Here is a 13,835-nt window from a genome sequence, read left to right as displayed (position 1 = left end):
AGGGAATTATTTTCCTACCATCCTCAAGGATCTAACCCTAGCTTGATGGTAGGGTGGATGCCCAAGGCCTTTCTGTGTAATTGTGAGCTTGTGTCATGCAAGGTAAGAAGCCCACTAATGTGCTGTGGAGGGTCACTTTTTGTTTTTCAGTCACTTGCATGATGTAGCAAGTTGTGTATTAGAAATAATAGAAATAGAGATTTCTATTTTTTTAGAAGCTGTTCATCATGCTTTATCATTTGGCCTGGAAGTTTTAAAATGTCATTAAAATAACTTTATCTGGTATTACTGCTGTTCTCTTTGACTGGCAGAATAAACTTTGTGTCATATGAGTAATATTTCACTAGTAACATACTTCAGGATGCTAAACATAGGTCTAAGCTCAATTACTATTTGAAGTGTTTAATGGGAAGTAAGTACTCTTTGTTTGACCATGCCCATCTTGTGTTTAACTACCAGAGAAACAAATATATTGGTGATGTGTTTTGGAATATTGCCACAATACAGAAACCAGTAGTTTTTGTAGGAAGGCTTATTTGATTTGCAATACTTGTTTTTCTGGGCAGGGTTATACTATGGTTGTTCTGGTTTGGGACACTTTAAAGTGTAGTCAAAAGCTTGTAAACAAGAACTGCTCAGGGAAGTGTCTGAGTAATAAGGTATCTGTAAAACACAAGACTAACTAATGTTTTTCACCTTGTAAAGTCCTGTGTGTGAGGTGGTTAACTCATCAGAAACAGAGCCCACAGATCAAGGCTTGCTTTGCAAGTAGTGGTAATTGGGAAGTTGGAGAATTGGAGCCACTTAATGAAGGTCTTGCTGTTGAGTAGAATGGGAAGGACATGAGTTGATATGGTTATGGCCTCACTAGCTGAGGTTGGTTTAACCAGACTATAAAGTTTTATAGTAGTTTTGCAGGCATTACATACTTAGCAGCTGATGTTCATGTAACAAATGCAAATTCTTCTTTTTTTTACAGAATCGGGCCATTTTCAGATTTGATCCAGCTGATGAAAACAAAAGAAAGGTAAGTAAAGTAGGCTATCAAGCTGCATACCTGCCTTGGTTAGAAGTATAACAAAGGAAAAGTAGTCTCTTAACTTAGCTGCCATTGTGAAATGATGCAAGTAGTGGTTATAAAGTTCTGTTTACGTTTTTGTTTCCTCAGTGCAAGAGACATGACAATCACCCATTCCCCTTTTTTTTCTGAAAGGGAAAAACAAATTCCCCTAGCAAACCTCCCTGTTTTGAATAGAAGTAGTAACAGAAAAGCCCATAAATAATTTTGTTTGTACAGATTTGGGGTGGGGTGGGGGAATGGAGTGAAGATACACTTTTGTATCTTCACTGAGATAAAAATTTTGCAATACATTTTTCCATTGTCTCTGCTGTCAGCAGGTAGCAATATCACAGATGTGTTTCTTGGCTATGTTAGATACTTAAAAATATTAGAGATTAAGGGATAAGTACAGAAGAAAACTATGGAGCTGTAAGTGAGACAAATCTACAGAAGCCTGTAATCCACAGATAGCTGTAATAAGAAGAATGTACACTGTGCATGCCAGGTTCCAAAGGTGGAAGATGTTTGTTAGTTATATCATGGAGTGGTACAGGTGTGTCAGGGCTTAAGAGGTCCCTTGAGATCCATTCACAGCCTCGCATTTAAAGCTTGGATTGACATTGATTTCCCCCCCACACACCTTGTTATTTTTATGGCATAATATGTAATGACAAGACCCTTCCTTTCTTTTTTCTAATTAGTTTTTCAGCTGATTTGCATATTTATTCAGAAAATGTTCGTTAGTGAATGAGGCTGCATGTTTTCCCTATTTCTGAAATAAACTGAAAGCTTGAAATTGGAATTACAACATTCTTGCAAGGATAGCTTCTCTCATGCTAATACAGTAACAAGTTCCATTTTTTTGTTTGATTTATCGTTCATGTTCAATATGAACATAATGGATCTAAAATTCAAGGCCTCCTTTAGTGTGAAGAAAATCGCCAAAACAGTCTTTGCCCGCATATGCTGAATGTTTTAATAGTGTTGAAATCAATGATGGTAAATCATATCAAATGTATTGTGGGACTTTCCTAATTAAATTCATGATGTGGGGAGATTCCTTAAGGCTGTGGGCTGTACTATGTTTGAACTTTGGAAGGGTGGAAGCAGTAAAGTATGTTGATGGAACAAGATGTTGTCACACTTTAAATCTCAGAAGAACCTTGTCATTAGATAGTCCTGTTGACGCTGTGACTCTTGTGGGAGGTCTGAAGGTTCCTGCAGCTGCAAAGGCACAGAACTTTCTCCTCCCAGTAACTTGGTTGCAAGCTTTTAAAGTCTGTTAGTGAGTGTTCTATAAAAATATTAAGCTCAAGCGCTCCTGTGGGCACACTGTGTGGTATCTTAGTATTAATTGTTGTTGTTATTGTTCTGACTTTACTGAAGCCCCTTAAGGGAGTACCAGTCTGTAAGAGAAGAAGAGTTACTAAGTGCCCTTCATTAATACTAAGCATTTGCTCTAATTCCCTCTGGTCCTGCCCTCTCCCACCCCGCATTTTTCAGTTTTTACATCTTGTAAGGTTTATGTCAAGCCAGTGAAACCCATCTCTCCTTTTAAAGCTCTTCATTCACCACTGGGTTACAGAGGTCATAAAGGTTCTCCCTCTCCCTGTTCAGTGGGGAGGACAAGGAGGGCTGCTGAGAGTGCAGCTATGCAGAATTGCACCTTTCTGTGATTCAGAACCAGGTGTTTATTCCACCGGTTCCTGACAACACGGACTTCTGTGCGTGCTCTTCGCCTTACCTGTGGAGTGTCGTCTAGCCTAAGATCTCACGTGTTCAGACCTATGACTTGGACCTCTGCCATGTCAGAGCTGGCAGGCTCCTGCCAAACAGGCCAGCCTCCTGCTGTCAATACAGGCTGAACAATGAATTTTTTTAAATGAAGCAGACCGAATCCTCAAGGAATACCAACGTACACCTTCCCTCACCCTGCCCATGTCTGTCCTCAAAGACTAGGCAAAAACTTGGCATGGCCTTTTCAGAGGAGGTTATCCAATTGTCCCATTATTCAGCACAGTTGATTATAAATGTGGTCTTGACTTCCAGAGAAAATGAAGCTTGAACTAATATTTCAAATACTGTTGGGCTTACTTTTGTACCACCTTGGATGCTTAACTCTGAAACTTAATAGCAGAATAAAACACTTATTCTTTTAATGCCGCTCCTGTTTGCAGAAGCAATCAGCCAACATTCTTATTCAGCAATTCCAAGTTATGCCTCTTCGCTCCTGGAATATCTTATCTCTGACTTGCCAGAAACATAGTTTCTCTTTAGTTTTCTACAACACTTTTTTGTATAGTCTAGTGAAAATATAAGAAACATATAAAATGCTTAAGTTTGCCCTATATGAGCTGGAGAGGGACTATTTAAGGCTACTTAAGAGAAGCTTCTGAATTAACTTGGAGAGCTACAGAAACTTAGTTGTTGTAAAAATTAACATCCAGTTTATTGTGATTACTACTAACATTCCTTTCATTTACCTGAAATTGGGTATAGTCTGCTGTGACTCTTCGTGGTTACAGCAAAGTAGAAGGTAAGTTTGAGGAATAGATAGCAATACAGATGGGGTAACCAATAGCAGACCTGTATGACCTGTTGAGGAAATACAGTTCTTTGAACTTTGTGCCTGGCACTACGATTGATTTCATTAACCATTCTCACCAGTGAACAGCTGCAGAACTAGGTTGAATTAAATTAAGGATGTACTTCTCTTGAACCTCTAGAGAGAATGTAATTAAAATTGAGATTTGAAAATGATGAAAAACAGGGGTCAGAATACAAAGAGAACTAAAGGGACTTAAGCCAGTGCAGGAGAAGGAAAGCATGACCTGGTACCACTTCTGATGTTCCCATTCTCCTAAATAAAGGATGTGCTGTGGCACACAATATTTGATGAAGCCAAAGACATTGCAGCTTCTGTTTCACCCATACTAAAGGACTAAACATGCACTCACTATTAGGTCTGTGACTTTTCTTTCCCATCTCTTAAAGAAAGGTGAGGAGGACTCATTTGATCTTGTGGCCAGTTTTTTAAAATGCTGAATTTTTGTTTTAAGTTAAGCCTAACAAGTGTAGTCAGGCTTAAGAAATTCTTACATACTTAGTGCTCCGTATGTGCTGATACCACTTGCTCTTCCATCAAGATGGATGTATTTATGCTGTGAAATATCCAAAGAAGTCTTAAAACCATTGATCTTGAGAAATGAGTGAAGGTGATACAAAACCAAGCACATCTCCTGTGTTCTGCTGTTCTGCTGGAATCTCTATTCTTGATGGACTTACCTGGTACTTTTGTTACTAATATGCTCTGTTACTGAGGAAAGTGGAAAATGGGAGCAACATGTATTTCCAAGTCAATTTGGCAACAGTGGTTGGTTGGTTTTGGGGTTTTTTTCCTTGCTTTAGTTTATATTTGAATGTTGAGAAGCATACCTCTCCTGGTACTTAGAGTATCTATAGCATAATTCAAAATTAACAGTGCAGAGATGAGAGATAAGGTATGCACTCTTTCTGTAATGTTTAGCAGAACTTTTGTTGTTCACCTTTGAATTGCAGATTCTCTAGCACCGAATAATCTGTATCTAAATTAAATGTTATATTCAGTAAAGCAGTGTTGTTTACTTGGATTTGAATACTTGCAGACTGGAGACTATATTCTCTTGTTCCTGCTCTAATCTGAAGGCCTGTGTAAGTAAAGACAAATGATTTGCCAAAGGGGAAGAAGCAAATAAAGGGAAATAGTCTCCTTTTCTCACCAAGACATTTATTACTCTGATGTTGAGAAGCTACAGTAAATTCAGCTGACATAACGTAGACAAAGTTCAGTGCTCTGTGAATTGAAAAAAGTGGCTATAGGTCAAGTGTGCTTTCTAAACATCTCTGACAAAGACAGGAGGTGGAAAAGGACCTCACACCCAGGCACCCTAGGACCAAAGAGCAAGATCATGAAGTACCCTTGTTTTCACAAGCATCTAGTATCCCCAGCTGAGGTTGAGCCTGGAAAATATAAGCATCTGCTAATAAGCACTTCCAGAGCTCTCCTCTCCTGCCCACCCCATCAAAAAAAAAAAATCAACATCTGTGCTTATGCCATGCTAACAGCCTACAGGGAGGTGTAAAAAGCACCACCTGAAGAAAATGCTTTTGTGGTCTGTCCTCTCCTGTTTCTCTTTCTGCACATCCTTTCCCTCACACTGTCAAGAGGAAAGCAGAAAATGTGCTATATGGCATTTGGTTTTAGTTGTCTCCCAGGCAATTTTGTAATAGGATTAATTTAGTTTCCTTGCTTCAAAACTTTCCATGGATAGCTCTCCAACTATAATCGTAAGCTCTGTTTTTTCCCAAACCTCCAAGTGCTTGAGATCGGCCAGCAGTGTTTCACTGTCATGGATTTCAGCAGTATTGCAAGTGGCAGTATCTCAACTGAATGCTGATTCCTTTAAAGTCACTCTTGCTGGCTCAGCGGGGTCTAACTCCAGACAACACTGGCAGAAATCTTACATGTTTTTCTCTTATGTGAGTCTTGCATCTTAAAATGTTTTTTCCTGTAATGGCTAGGAAGCTTAGTTGTTCTTAAGTGTATGGTGGCTTAGTTGTTAATATAGTATGCAGAAGACTGTATAATTATGTAATATAATTAATGCTTTTCAAAATAAACTCTAGCCGTGCTTATATTGTGTAAACTTTTATGCTTCAGGAATGTGTAGAAAATGAAGCAACTTACAAGCACACCAGTGGTTTTTTTTAAGTTGGAAGTAGGTTGCTAAGTCTCAAAAAATGTTTGTGTTCTATTTAATATCTGTCTTTAGTACAGCTAGTCAGAGGTAGGAATCTTCTGTTGCTCCATTTCACTAAGATTTGAAGCCATGAAGTGATGGGTTTTATAATCGTTAATTAAATTGCAAGGGTAGTCTTCAAATGTATAGAGGAAGGGCTAGGCTTCCACCTCCCATGGCAAGTCAGTAGGAGTTTGGTGCCCTTTGGGATCTCCCCTGCAGTGCTTTTGACATGCTGTGGTTACAGTTCCATAGCAGCAGGTGGGTGCAATGTATGGGGGGGGGGAAATCAGTCTGAATTTGGGAATATTGGTCTCTTTATAGTCAAATGAGTGTCCAGATTTTGTCTGACTGAGATTACAGACCAGAGTACCCCATGTATATGTGCATAGGCTCTGCTGCTAACAAAAATGAGCAGAAGCTCCCCTCAATTTCAGTGGATATTGATTGGATCAGATAACTTATGAGGTGGTCCTTGGTATTCAGAGACCTAGAAGGAAACTTCAGCACTCTTCATGAAAAATCAGATATGTTTTTATGTTGTATTTACTTACTGATAAGGCAGTCTGTCTGGCCCAGTGTGTCTTTGAAGTGTTCATTCAGTATCTTGGTTCGGGTAAGGCTGGTAACTCTGCTTCTTTTGTTATTAATATGGTACTGCTGCACAGTTCCTGAAGAGAGGGAGAGTCCAGTTGGTGAACCAGCTGTTGGATTTGGGTGAATTATTACAGACTACCTTGTAGCAGCTGATGTCAACAAGGAAGACTCTAACTGCTAAGTCTGATAGAAATGTGCTTAAACAGGGAACAGAATAAAGTGGCCTTTTCCTGGAGTTCTGTGAACTGTGTGTTCAGTTCTGTGTTACCTCTCAAAACCAAACAACCTCACAACTATTGCGTCAGCTTGTAAAGCAAAGCTAATAGTACGGAAAACTCTCTTAACAATAGAAATAAAATTCTTGTAAGAAGTTGAGCTGTGTCCAGGTAATTTGGCTGTGAATCTAGACTGGTCATTTTTTTGTTTCCTAGGCATTTAAAAAAAAAAAAGCTTCAAAGATGTCACCTTCAGAAACATTTAGTGCAGCTCTAGCACATTATGCTCAAGTCAGTGGGTTGTACAGCTCTTTAGGAGCAGTGTTAGGTTAATGTTGAAGAACTCTGAAAACTGTACTTGAGTATCTTTTTCCAGGTTCTTGTCTATGAAATTCCCACAGTAAGTACCTATATGCCTGTACAGGTGGTCACATGTGTGTACTATACTGTTGCACTGTCTATAATACTCTGACAAAGATTTCTCATGTTGTTTGCATGATAGTAAGAGGTGGAGCTCACTCCTTGATTTCAAACTCTTACTGGATTAATCTAGTCAGGGCTGTGGCGATGTAGTCAAGGTCTTGCTCGTCTGGGTGGTGCTTTTGGGTGGGCTTCACCCCAGGACAGGCATTCTAGAAATCATATTGTGAGTTCCTACTGTCTGACTTTGTTTACAGATTGTCTTTTAACATTGTTGAAGACTTGTGGGGTTTTTTTCTCCCTTATTCTTCCGGAGTGTCTGTTCTAGATTTGCTTTGGACTTAACCTTTTTTTTGTATTATTTTGGCTTTAGTTGTAAGTGATCAGAGTAACAAAACTTGCTTGGATGTCCCAAGTGGAAATTTTGTTTTGAACTTTGGGTCAGGGTGATGGGCTGCTGTGCTTCTGCCTTTTTGTTGTGGAGGTGGTGAAAAGTGCAATTCCAGAGACCATTCCCCAAGAACTGCTTTTTACTTTACTAATACTCCTATGCTTTTTGAATCACTTTCTTATTGACATATACTGCCTCAGACCACAATATGAATTTCAGGTCCTAAGTGGACTTCTGCACTAGGGCTATTCAACTCAGTTACTGCTCTGGCTTCTTTGGTAATTTATTCATGTTAGTGGTCAAGGCACAAAGCTTGGGGGATGAGAAGGGAGGAGGAACTGTGTCCTGTGAGGTACAATGCAGTTTCTGTTGCCATTTATCTAGGAACTTCTTTGTAACTATACTTCTGACTCTGGTACCCATGAGTAGTAGTGTCTCTTGAGCTTAAGGCATAAAACCCCTACAGAGTCCTCCCCTGTCAATCAATCTCTTCTGTCCTGTCTTTTCTCCCTTTTGATTGATCATCTGATTGTCTGTTTCTGTCTTATAAAAGGTAATTCTCCTGTAATTCAGCTGTTACTGTTCTGACCTGCAGATTCTTGGAGCGTTGTATTTTCTCATGCTGCATTTATATGATTAATGTTTACCCCTGTAGTTACACTGGTATAAAGTATCAGTGAAGCTTGATCTTGAGGGCGCTCACAGGGCATGTGCAGGACAACCAAGGGATCAGGCCCAGCCAGCACTGGTTCATGAAAGGCAGGTCCTGCTTAACCAACCTGACCTCCATCTATGACCAGGTGACCTGCCTAGTGGATGAGGGAAAAGGCTGTGGACGTTGTCTTCCTGGACTTTAGTAAAGCCTTTGGCAGTGTCTTTCACAGCATTCTCCTGGAGAAACTGTCGGCTTGTGGCTTAGACAGGTGCAGTCTTTGCTGGGTAAAGAACTGGCTGGATGGCCAAGCCCAGAGAGTTGTGGTGAATGGCGTTAAATCCAGTTGGTGGCCTGTCACAAATGGTGTCCCCCAGGGCTCGGTTCTGGGGCCGGTCTTGTTCAGTATCTTTGTTGATGATCTGGATGAGGGGATCGAGTGCTCCCTCAGTAAGTTTGCAGATGATACCAAGTTGGGTGGGAGTGTTGATCTGCTGGAGGGTAGGAGGGCTTTGCAGAGGGATCTGGACAGGCTGGATCAATGGGCAGAGGTCAGTTGTATGAGATTTAATAAGGCCAAGTGCCGGGTCCTGCACTTCAGCCACAACAACCCCATGCAACGCTATAGGCTTGGGGAGGAGTGGCTGGAGAGCTGCCCGGCAGAAAAGGACCTGGGGGTGCTGGTTGACAGCCGGTTGAATATGAGCCGGCAGTGTGCCCAGGTGGCCAAGAAGGCCAACGGCGTCCTGGCTTGTATCAGCAATAGTGTGGCCAGCAGGAGTAGGGAAGTGATTGTACTCCTGTACACTGGTGAGGCCGCACCTCAAATACTGTGTTCAGTTTTGCAGTTTTGCACCTCTCGCTACAAGAAGGACGCTGAGGTGCTGGAGTGTCCAGAGAAGGGCAACAAAGCTGGTGAGGGGTCTAGAGAACAAGTCTTATGAGGAGAGGCTGAGGGGACTGGGGTTCCCTGAGGAGAAAAGGAGACTGAGGGGAGACCTTATTGCTCTCTACAACTACGTGAAAGGGAGTTGTGGTGAGGTGGGTGTTTGTCTCTTGACCCAAGCAACTAGTGACAGAATGAGAGGAAGTGGCCTCAAGTTGTGCCAGGGGAGGTTTAGACTGAATATCAGGAACAATTTCTTTACTGAGAGAGTGGTCAAACATTGGAACAGGCTGCCCAGGGAGGTGGTGGAGTTACCATCACTGGAAGTATTCAAAAAACATGTGTATGTGGTACTTCAGGGCATGGTTTAGTGGGCATAGTGGTGTTGGGTTGGTGGTTGGACTTGATGATCTTAAAGGTCTTTCCCAACCTTAATGATTCTGTGATTCTGTGTGAAGCATTTGGACTTCAAGAGCAATCTGTGTTTACAAAGCAGCCTAACTCTTCCAATAAAACTGTATTATATTTCTGTGTCAGAGGTAAGAACTGTACTTAAGGTGTGAGAAGTCCGTAGATTAGGTCGAAGTGGCAACACAAATTATAGCTGTTACCATAAATGGAGTACTAATACCTGTATGTTGAGCAGCAGTTATTTCAGCCTCCTGACTGAAACAACCTCAACTTATAATTTTGCAGGTATTGTAGGTGTGACTGTTCTACCCTGACGTATTTTTAAAACCTTTCACTTCTCTCTAGCCTTGTTACTCTGGCTACTCGAGTTTTTAGTCCTGATACTGAAAAAACTTGGTAACTGGCAACGGTGGATAGCATCTGCCACTTTGGCTTAATGCTTTTGCCAATGGTAATGTATTTGGATTGTGTCCATGAGAAAAACTGCTTTTGATGATCTTTGGAGGGCTTTTGCAATAGTTTATGTTTTGAAGAGCTGATACAGAATACCTAATTTCCCAAGTCAAGTCATCTGAAAACTCAAAAGTTATATGGAAACTTAGCAAAAGTAGTTTCCTATTGCCACAAATATTTTGATGCTAAAACTGTTTCTTTTTTGTTTGCTTAGAAACTATGTGAGGGAATTCTAAACTTCCTTGAAAAAGACACAAAAACTTCATGTCAAGTTGCCTGCCTGGAGGCCCTGCGGATTCTCTCCAGGGACAAGAAGGTTTTAGTACCTGTAACCACGAAGAGGAACATGCAGATCCTTATGAGGCTAGCAAAGCTGGACACTGTGGAAGATCCACTGCAGAGAGTGTCTGAATTTCCTGTTATAGTAGAAGCTTTAAAATGCCTCTGTAACATTATTTTTAATAGTGCTGTTGCACAGAAGCTCAGTTTGGAACTGAATCTTGCAGCTATGCTCTGCAATCTGCTGGAAAAATGCAAGGACCAACAGTTGGTTGATGACATTAAATGCTTTGATTTGCGTCTCCTCTTCCTCTTGTCACTTCTGCACACAGATATTAGATCGCAGTTGCGTCAGGATCTACAAGGGGTGCAAGTTTTGACTCAGGCTTTGGAAAGTTCCCTGAGTGTAAGATGGACGGAAGAATATAAAGCAGCAGAAGATCGTGACAGGCCTCCTTTATCTTTGCAAGAGACAGATTGTGCCATTGAGGCACTAAAGGCTCTTTTTAATGTAACACTTGACAGTTGGAATGTCCACAGCAAGGTAAGGCTTACCTCAAGTGTTTAAGTTGGTTTTGTTTAGCCTGCAAGAGCCAGAACTAGCAGGTAGATACACAAGAGGCAGTTGTTGTCCAAGCCCCAGAGCAAGGTTTTTAATACTTAATTTTTGCTATAGTAATTTTGACGGAATATGATTGCATTTTTCAAAATAGCTGCTAAGGTAGTCTTGAAATTTTGCATCACAATTTCTCTGTAGGCAAAAAAGTCTGGGAAGATTTGTCTGTCTGAATTCTGGTTGTGTCATGTGTTGATGATCCTGGGCTTTCAAGAGGTGCTGAGTCTTTAATGCTCGTGGCTTTGAACACCAAAATAACTTTTTTGTTCTTGTTACTACGTAGGTAAAAAATCTAATTAATACCTTTTCTGTGTAATGGGAGAGTAGCCTGGATTATATAACGCAAGTTAGAACTGTACGTTTCCAAATAAAAAATGCACAGGAGACTTCTTCATTAGAGTCTGAGATTTCCGAAAGAAAATATATGCTGTTCGCTAATAATTAGCTGGCTAGGAAAACTTTTTAATGTAAATGTGTCAGATGGCTACATCTCTGGAAGTTGTGGACTATGGCAATAGGGTAATAATTAGAGCTGAGAAGTCTCCCTAGTTTTCTTCTGTTTTTCTGGACATGATGATAAGCACAACTCTAATTTTTAACAAGTGGCTCTGAAGAAAGAGTGGTATTGTTTTTAATGTCTCTCTCTCCCATCCTCCCAACCCCAGGTTCGGACTTAAATGTGATCTTTTAAGATGAGGTCAAGTATGAGAACCAAACACGCTTTCATTGTTATCTCTTATGAGTAGGATTTATCTTGGATTTTTTCATTACATCATCATATCTATTTTTTTCTCGTAGACAAATATGCTTCTGATGTGTTGCATCACAATTTATAAACAGAAACAAGTAACTTTTTTTTGGTTGAATAACCTAAGTCTGTACTGCAATAATAGAATTAAATGGGAATCTTTCCTTTTAGTCCACATCATATTGTCTTTAAAACAGCGTTGTTAACTCTTCACTGGGCATTGTAAATATGCAGCAATAAAGCTAAGTAGAAGTTTACAGTAGTTATAATTGACAAATAATTTTTCTCTTTATTGCATTGAACTAAACAACAAATATGATTTTAATCATAATATTAAAGAATGTAAAACTTGGTGGAAGTCTGAAGCTTATTCTTTGCTTTAATGTCTCAAGGATATGCTGAATAACAAATCCTGAAACTTAAGATTGGTGAGGGGAAAAAAATCAGAGAAGCTAATATGCTAAATGTCAAGCAAATATGAAGAAAGTGAGGGGCTTTTCTCTTGTTTATATTCCTGACTTAGACATTTATTAAAAATATCTTTAACTTTGTCAGAGGAAGTTCTTTGTATAGACAAGTGATTATTTTGGAGGTAGGAACTTGGGTCGAGAAAAATGGCCCAAAGTCAAGCATATAACACTGCTATATGAATGTTTGCTACTTCAGTATTTGAGAAGCATCATCTTTGTGACTAAGTTTTACTGTGTGGAGGAAATAATGTCTGGTGTTAAGCTGGAAAATGAAACTGTATTACCGTGCTCACTTCTTGAGAAGTAAGATCTTGAAATCTGGATCTTGAAGTGGGTATGCTCTTAGAAAATACTGGAAATCTTGAAAGATTAAAAGCCAGGTTTATGGCAGAAAGGTGGGTAGGAGGTGGCACACAGTTGTGGTGTTACTTGATGGGGTTTCATCTGACTGCTGTCTGTGGATGAGGGAGGCTTTGTCCCACAGAACTTTTCTCCAAAGAGCCCAAGCACGCAGCTGTCAGGAGAATTTCCTTCATTTTGTTTGGGTTTTTTTGTTTTTGTGGTTTGTTTGGTTTTTTTAATTTGGAGGAGAGGTTAAGACATTCTGGGCCAAGAGAAGCTTATTTTGTGTTTTAAGATAAAGCTTATATAAAAACTTTATGCCAGAAGTTCCTAAAAGGAAGCAACCCTTAACTTAAAGAGCACTTTAGTAGATGTAAACTGTTAGCAAGACGTTAGGTGGCATTCTGTGTAGCAAGTGTCCCTGTGGTAATATTAATGATCTGTAAGAAGAGTAAACAGCATGTTAATTAAGTGGGCTGAAGGTGGAGACTTGAAGAGATTACAAACAGTAGACAGGATGGAAAATAAAAGGAGAGCAGAGAGGTTAGGCATGTGGATAGAAAACTAAATGAGAGGGGAAAAGAACCATTTGAAACACCAGTATTTAATGACTGGAGATAGTTTCAAAGTAGCAAAGCCAGAGGAGAGCTGCAGGTGGTACAGTTGGCAGATGTGGATGCATCTTGTATGCATTGGGGAGCTTTGTGCTAGGTCAAACACACCAGAACATGTGATGGATGCGAGGAAGAACTAATGAAAAAGGACCAGGACAATGATACACGCAGTTAAATGATTGCAGTTACTGGTGTACTTTTGTGTGGCTGCTTGTCGGGTGGGAGGCTGGGAGGGGGAATTGCTTGGAGAGAGCAAAAGTCGGGCAAATAAGGTTGCTGATTGTTGAGAAGTTAGTAAGGAAATGGATGAAAGGTATCAAGGGAGAAGCAGCAAGTGAATTAGGAAAGGGAACAGACTGGGTGTGGGAATGAAACAGTTGGCAACAAAAGCCCTAAATAAGGAGGCGGCAAATGAAACGAAGAACATGAGTAATCTAAATGGATGAAGAGGCGGCTGGGTGTAAATACAGGAGGGAAAATAGTAGTGGTATACTAGGAATAATGGTATGGAATTGAGCAAATGGTTGTAATGGGGTTTTCTGGCAGTAGAAGCTCATTTGACTGGAAGAAAGTCCCCAGCAACTTTTACAAGGCCTGGTTAAAAGGCCAGCATGTGACAGTTAAGCATTCAGTCAACGCTAAGGTACAGTCCTTTTATTGATAGGGATGGTTGTTATGATCTAATAGGTATTTTCCATCTTTAATTTTTATTATTCTAGTGACCTGAAACCCCCACTTGCAATCTTCAAAATGAAAAAATATCTTCATCATTTATATTTATATAGAATGAATCTCATCAATTTCGTTACATGGCTGCCATCCTTCGACACTGCTTATTAACCACGGGTCCTACTGAAGACAAAACTGAAGAGTTGCACAGGTTGGTAGAATTGTAGAACCAGT

The 13,835-nt window shown here is 40.2% G+C and overlaps 1 protein-coding gene across 1 annotated transcript in view; it reads left to right on the top strand.

The window, feature by feature from the left end:
* The window catches only part of RIC8B (RIC8 guanine nucleotide exchange factor B), a gene marked incomplete at both ends in the record, with an annotated part of 36,050 nt that overhangs the window by 2,378 nt on the left and 19,837 nt on the right, over positions 1-13,835 (top strand). Inside the window, 3 exons of the mRNA XM_082003088.1 lie at positions 980-1,027; positions 10,078-10,686; positions 13,718-13,812. Coding sequence (XP_081859214.1) covers positions 980-1,027; positions 10,078-10,686; positions 13,718-13,812 — 752 coding nt within the window. The remainder of the gene's footprint in view (positions 1-979; positions 1,028-10,077; positions 10,687-13,717; positions 13,813-13,835) is intronic.

Source organism: Phaethon aethereus (assembly GCF_964289735.1).
Source record: "Phaethon aethereus genome assembly, chromosome: 1".
Classification (NCBI taxonomy): domain Eukaryota; kingdom Metazoa; phylum Chordata; class Aves; order Phaethontiformes; family Phaethontidae; genus Phaethon; species Phaethon aethereus.
Note: the sequence above shows the minus strand (reverse complement) of the source record. Positions and strands in the feature narration are given on the sequence as shown.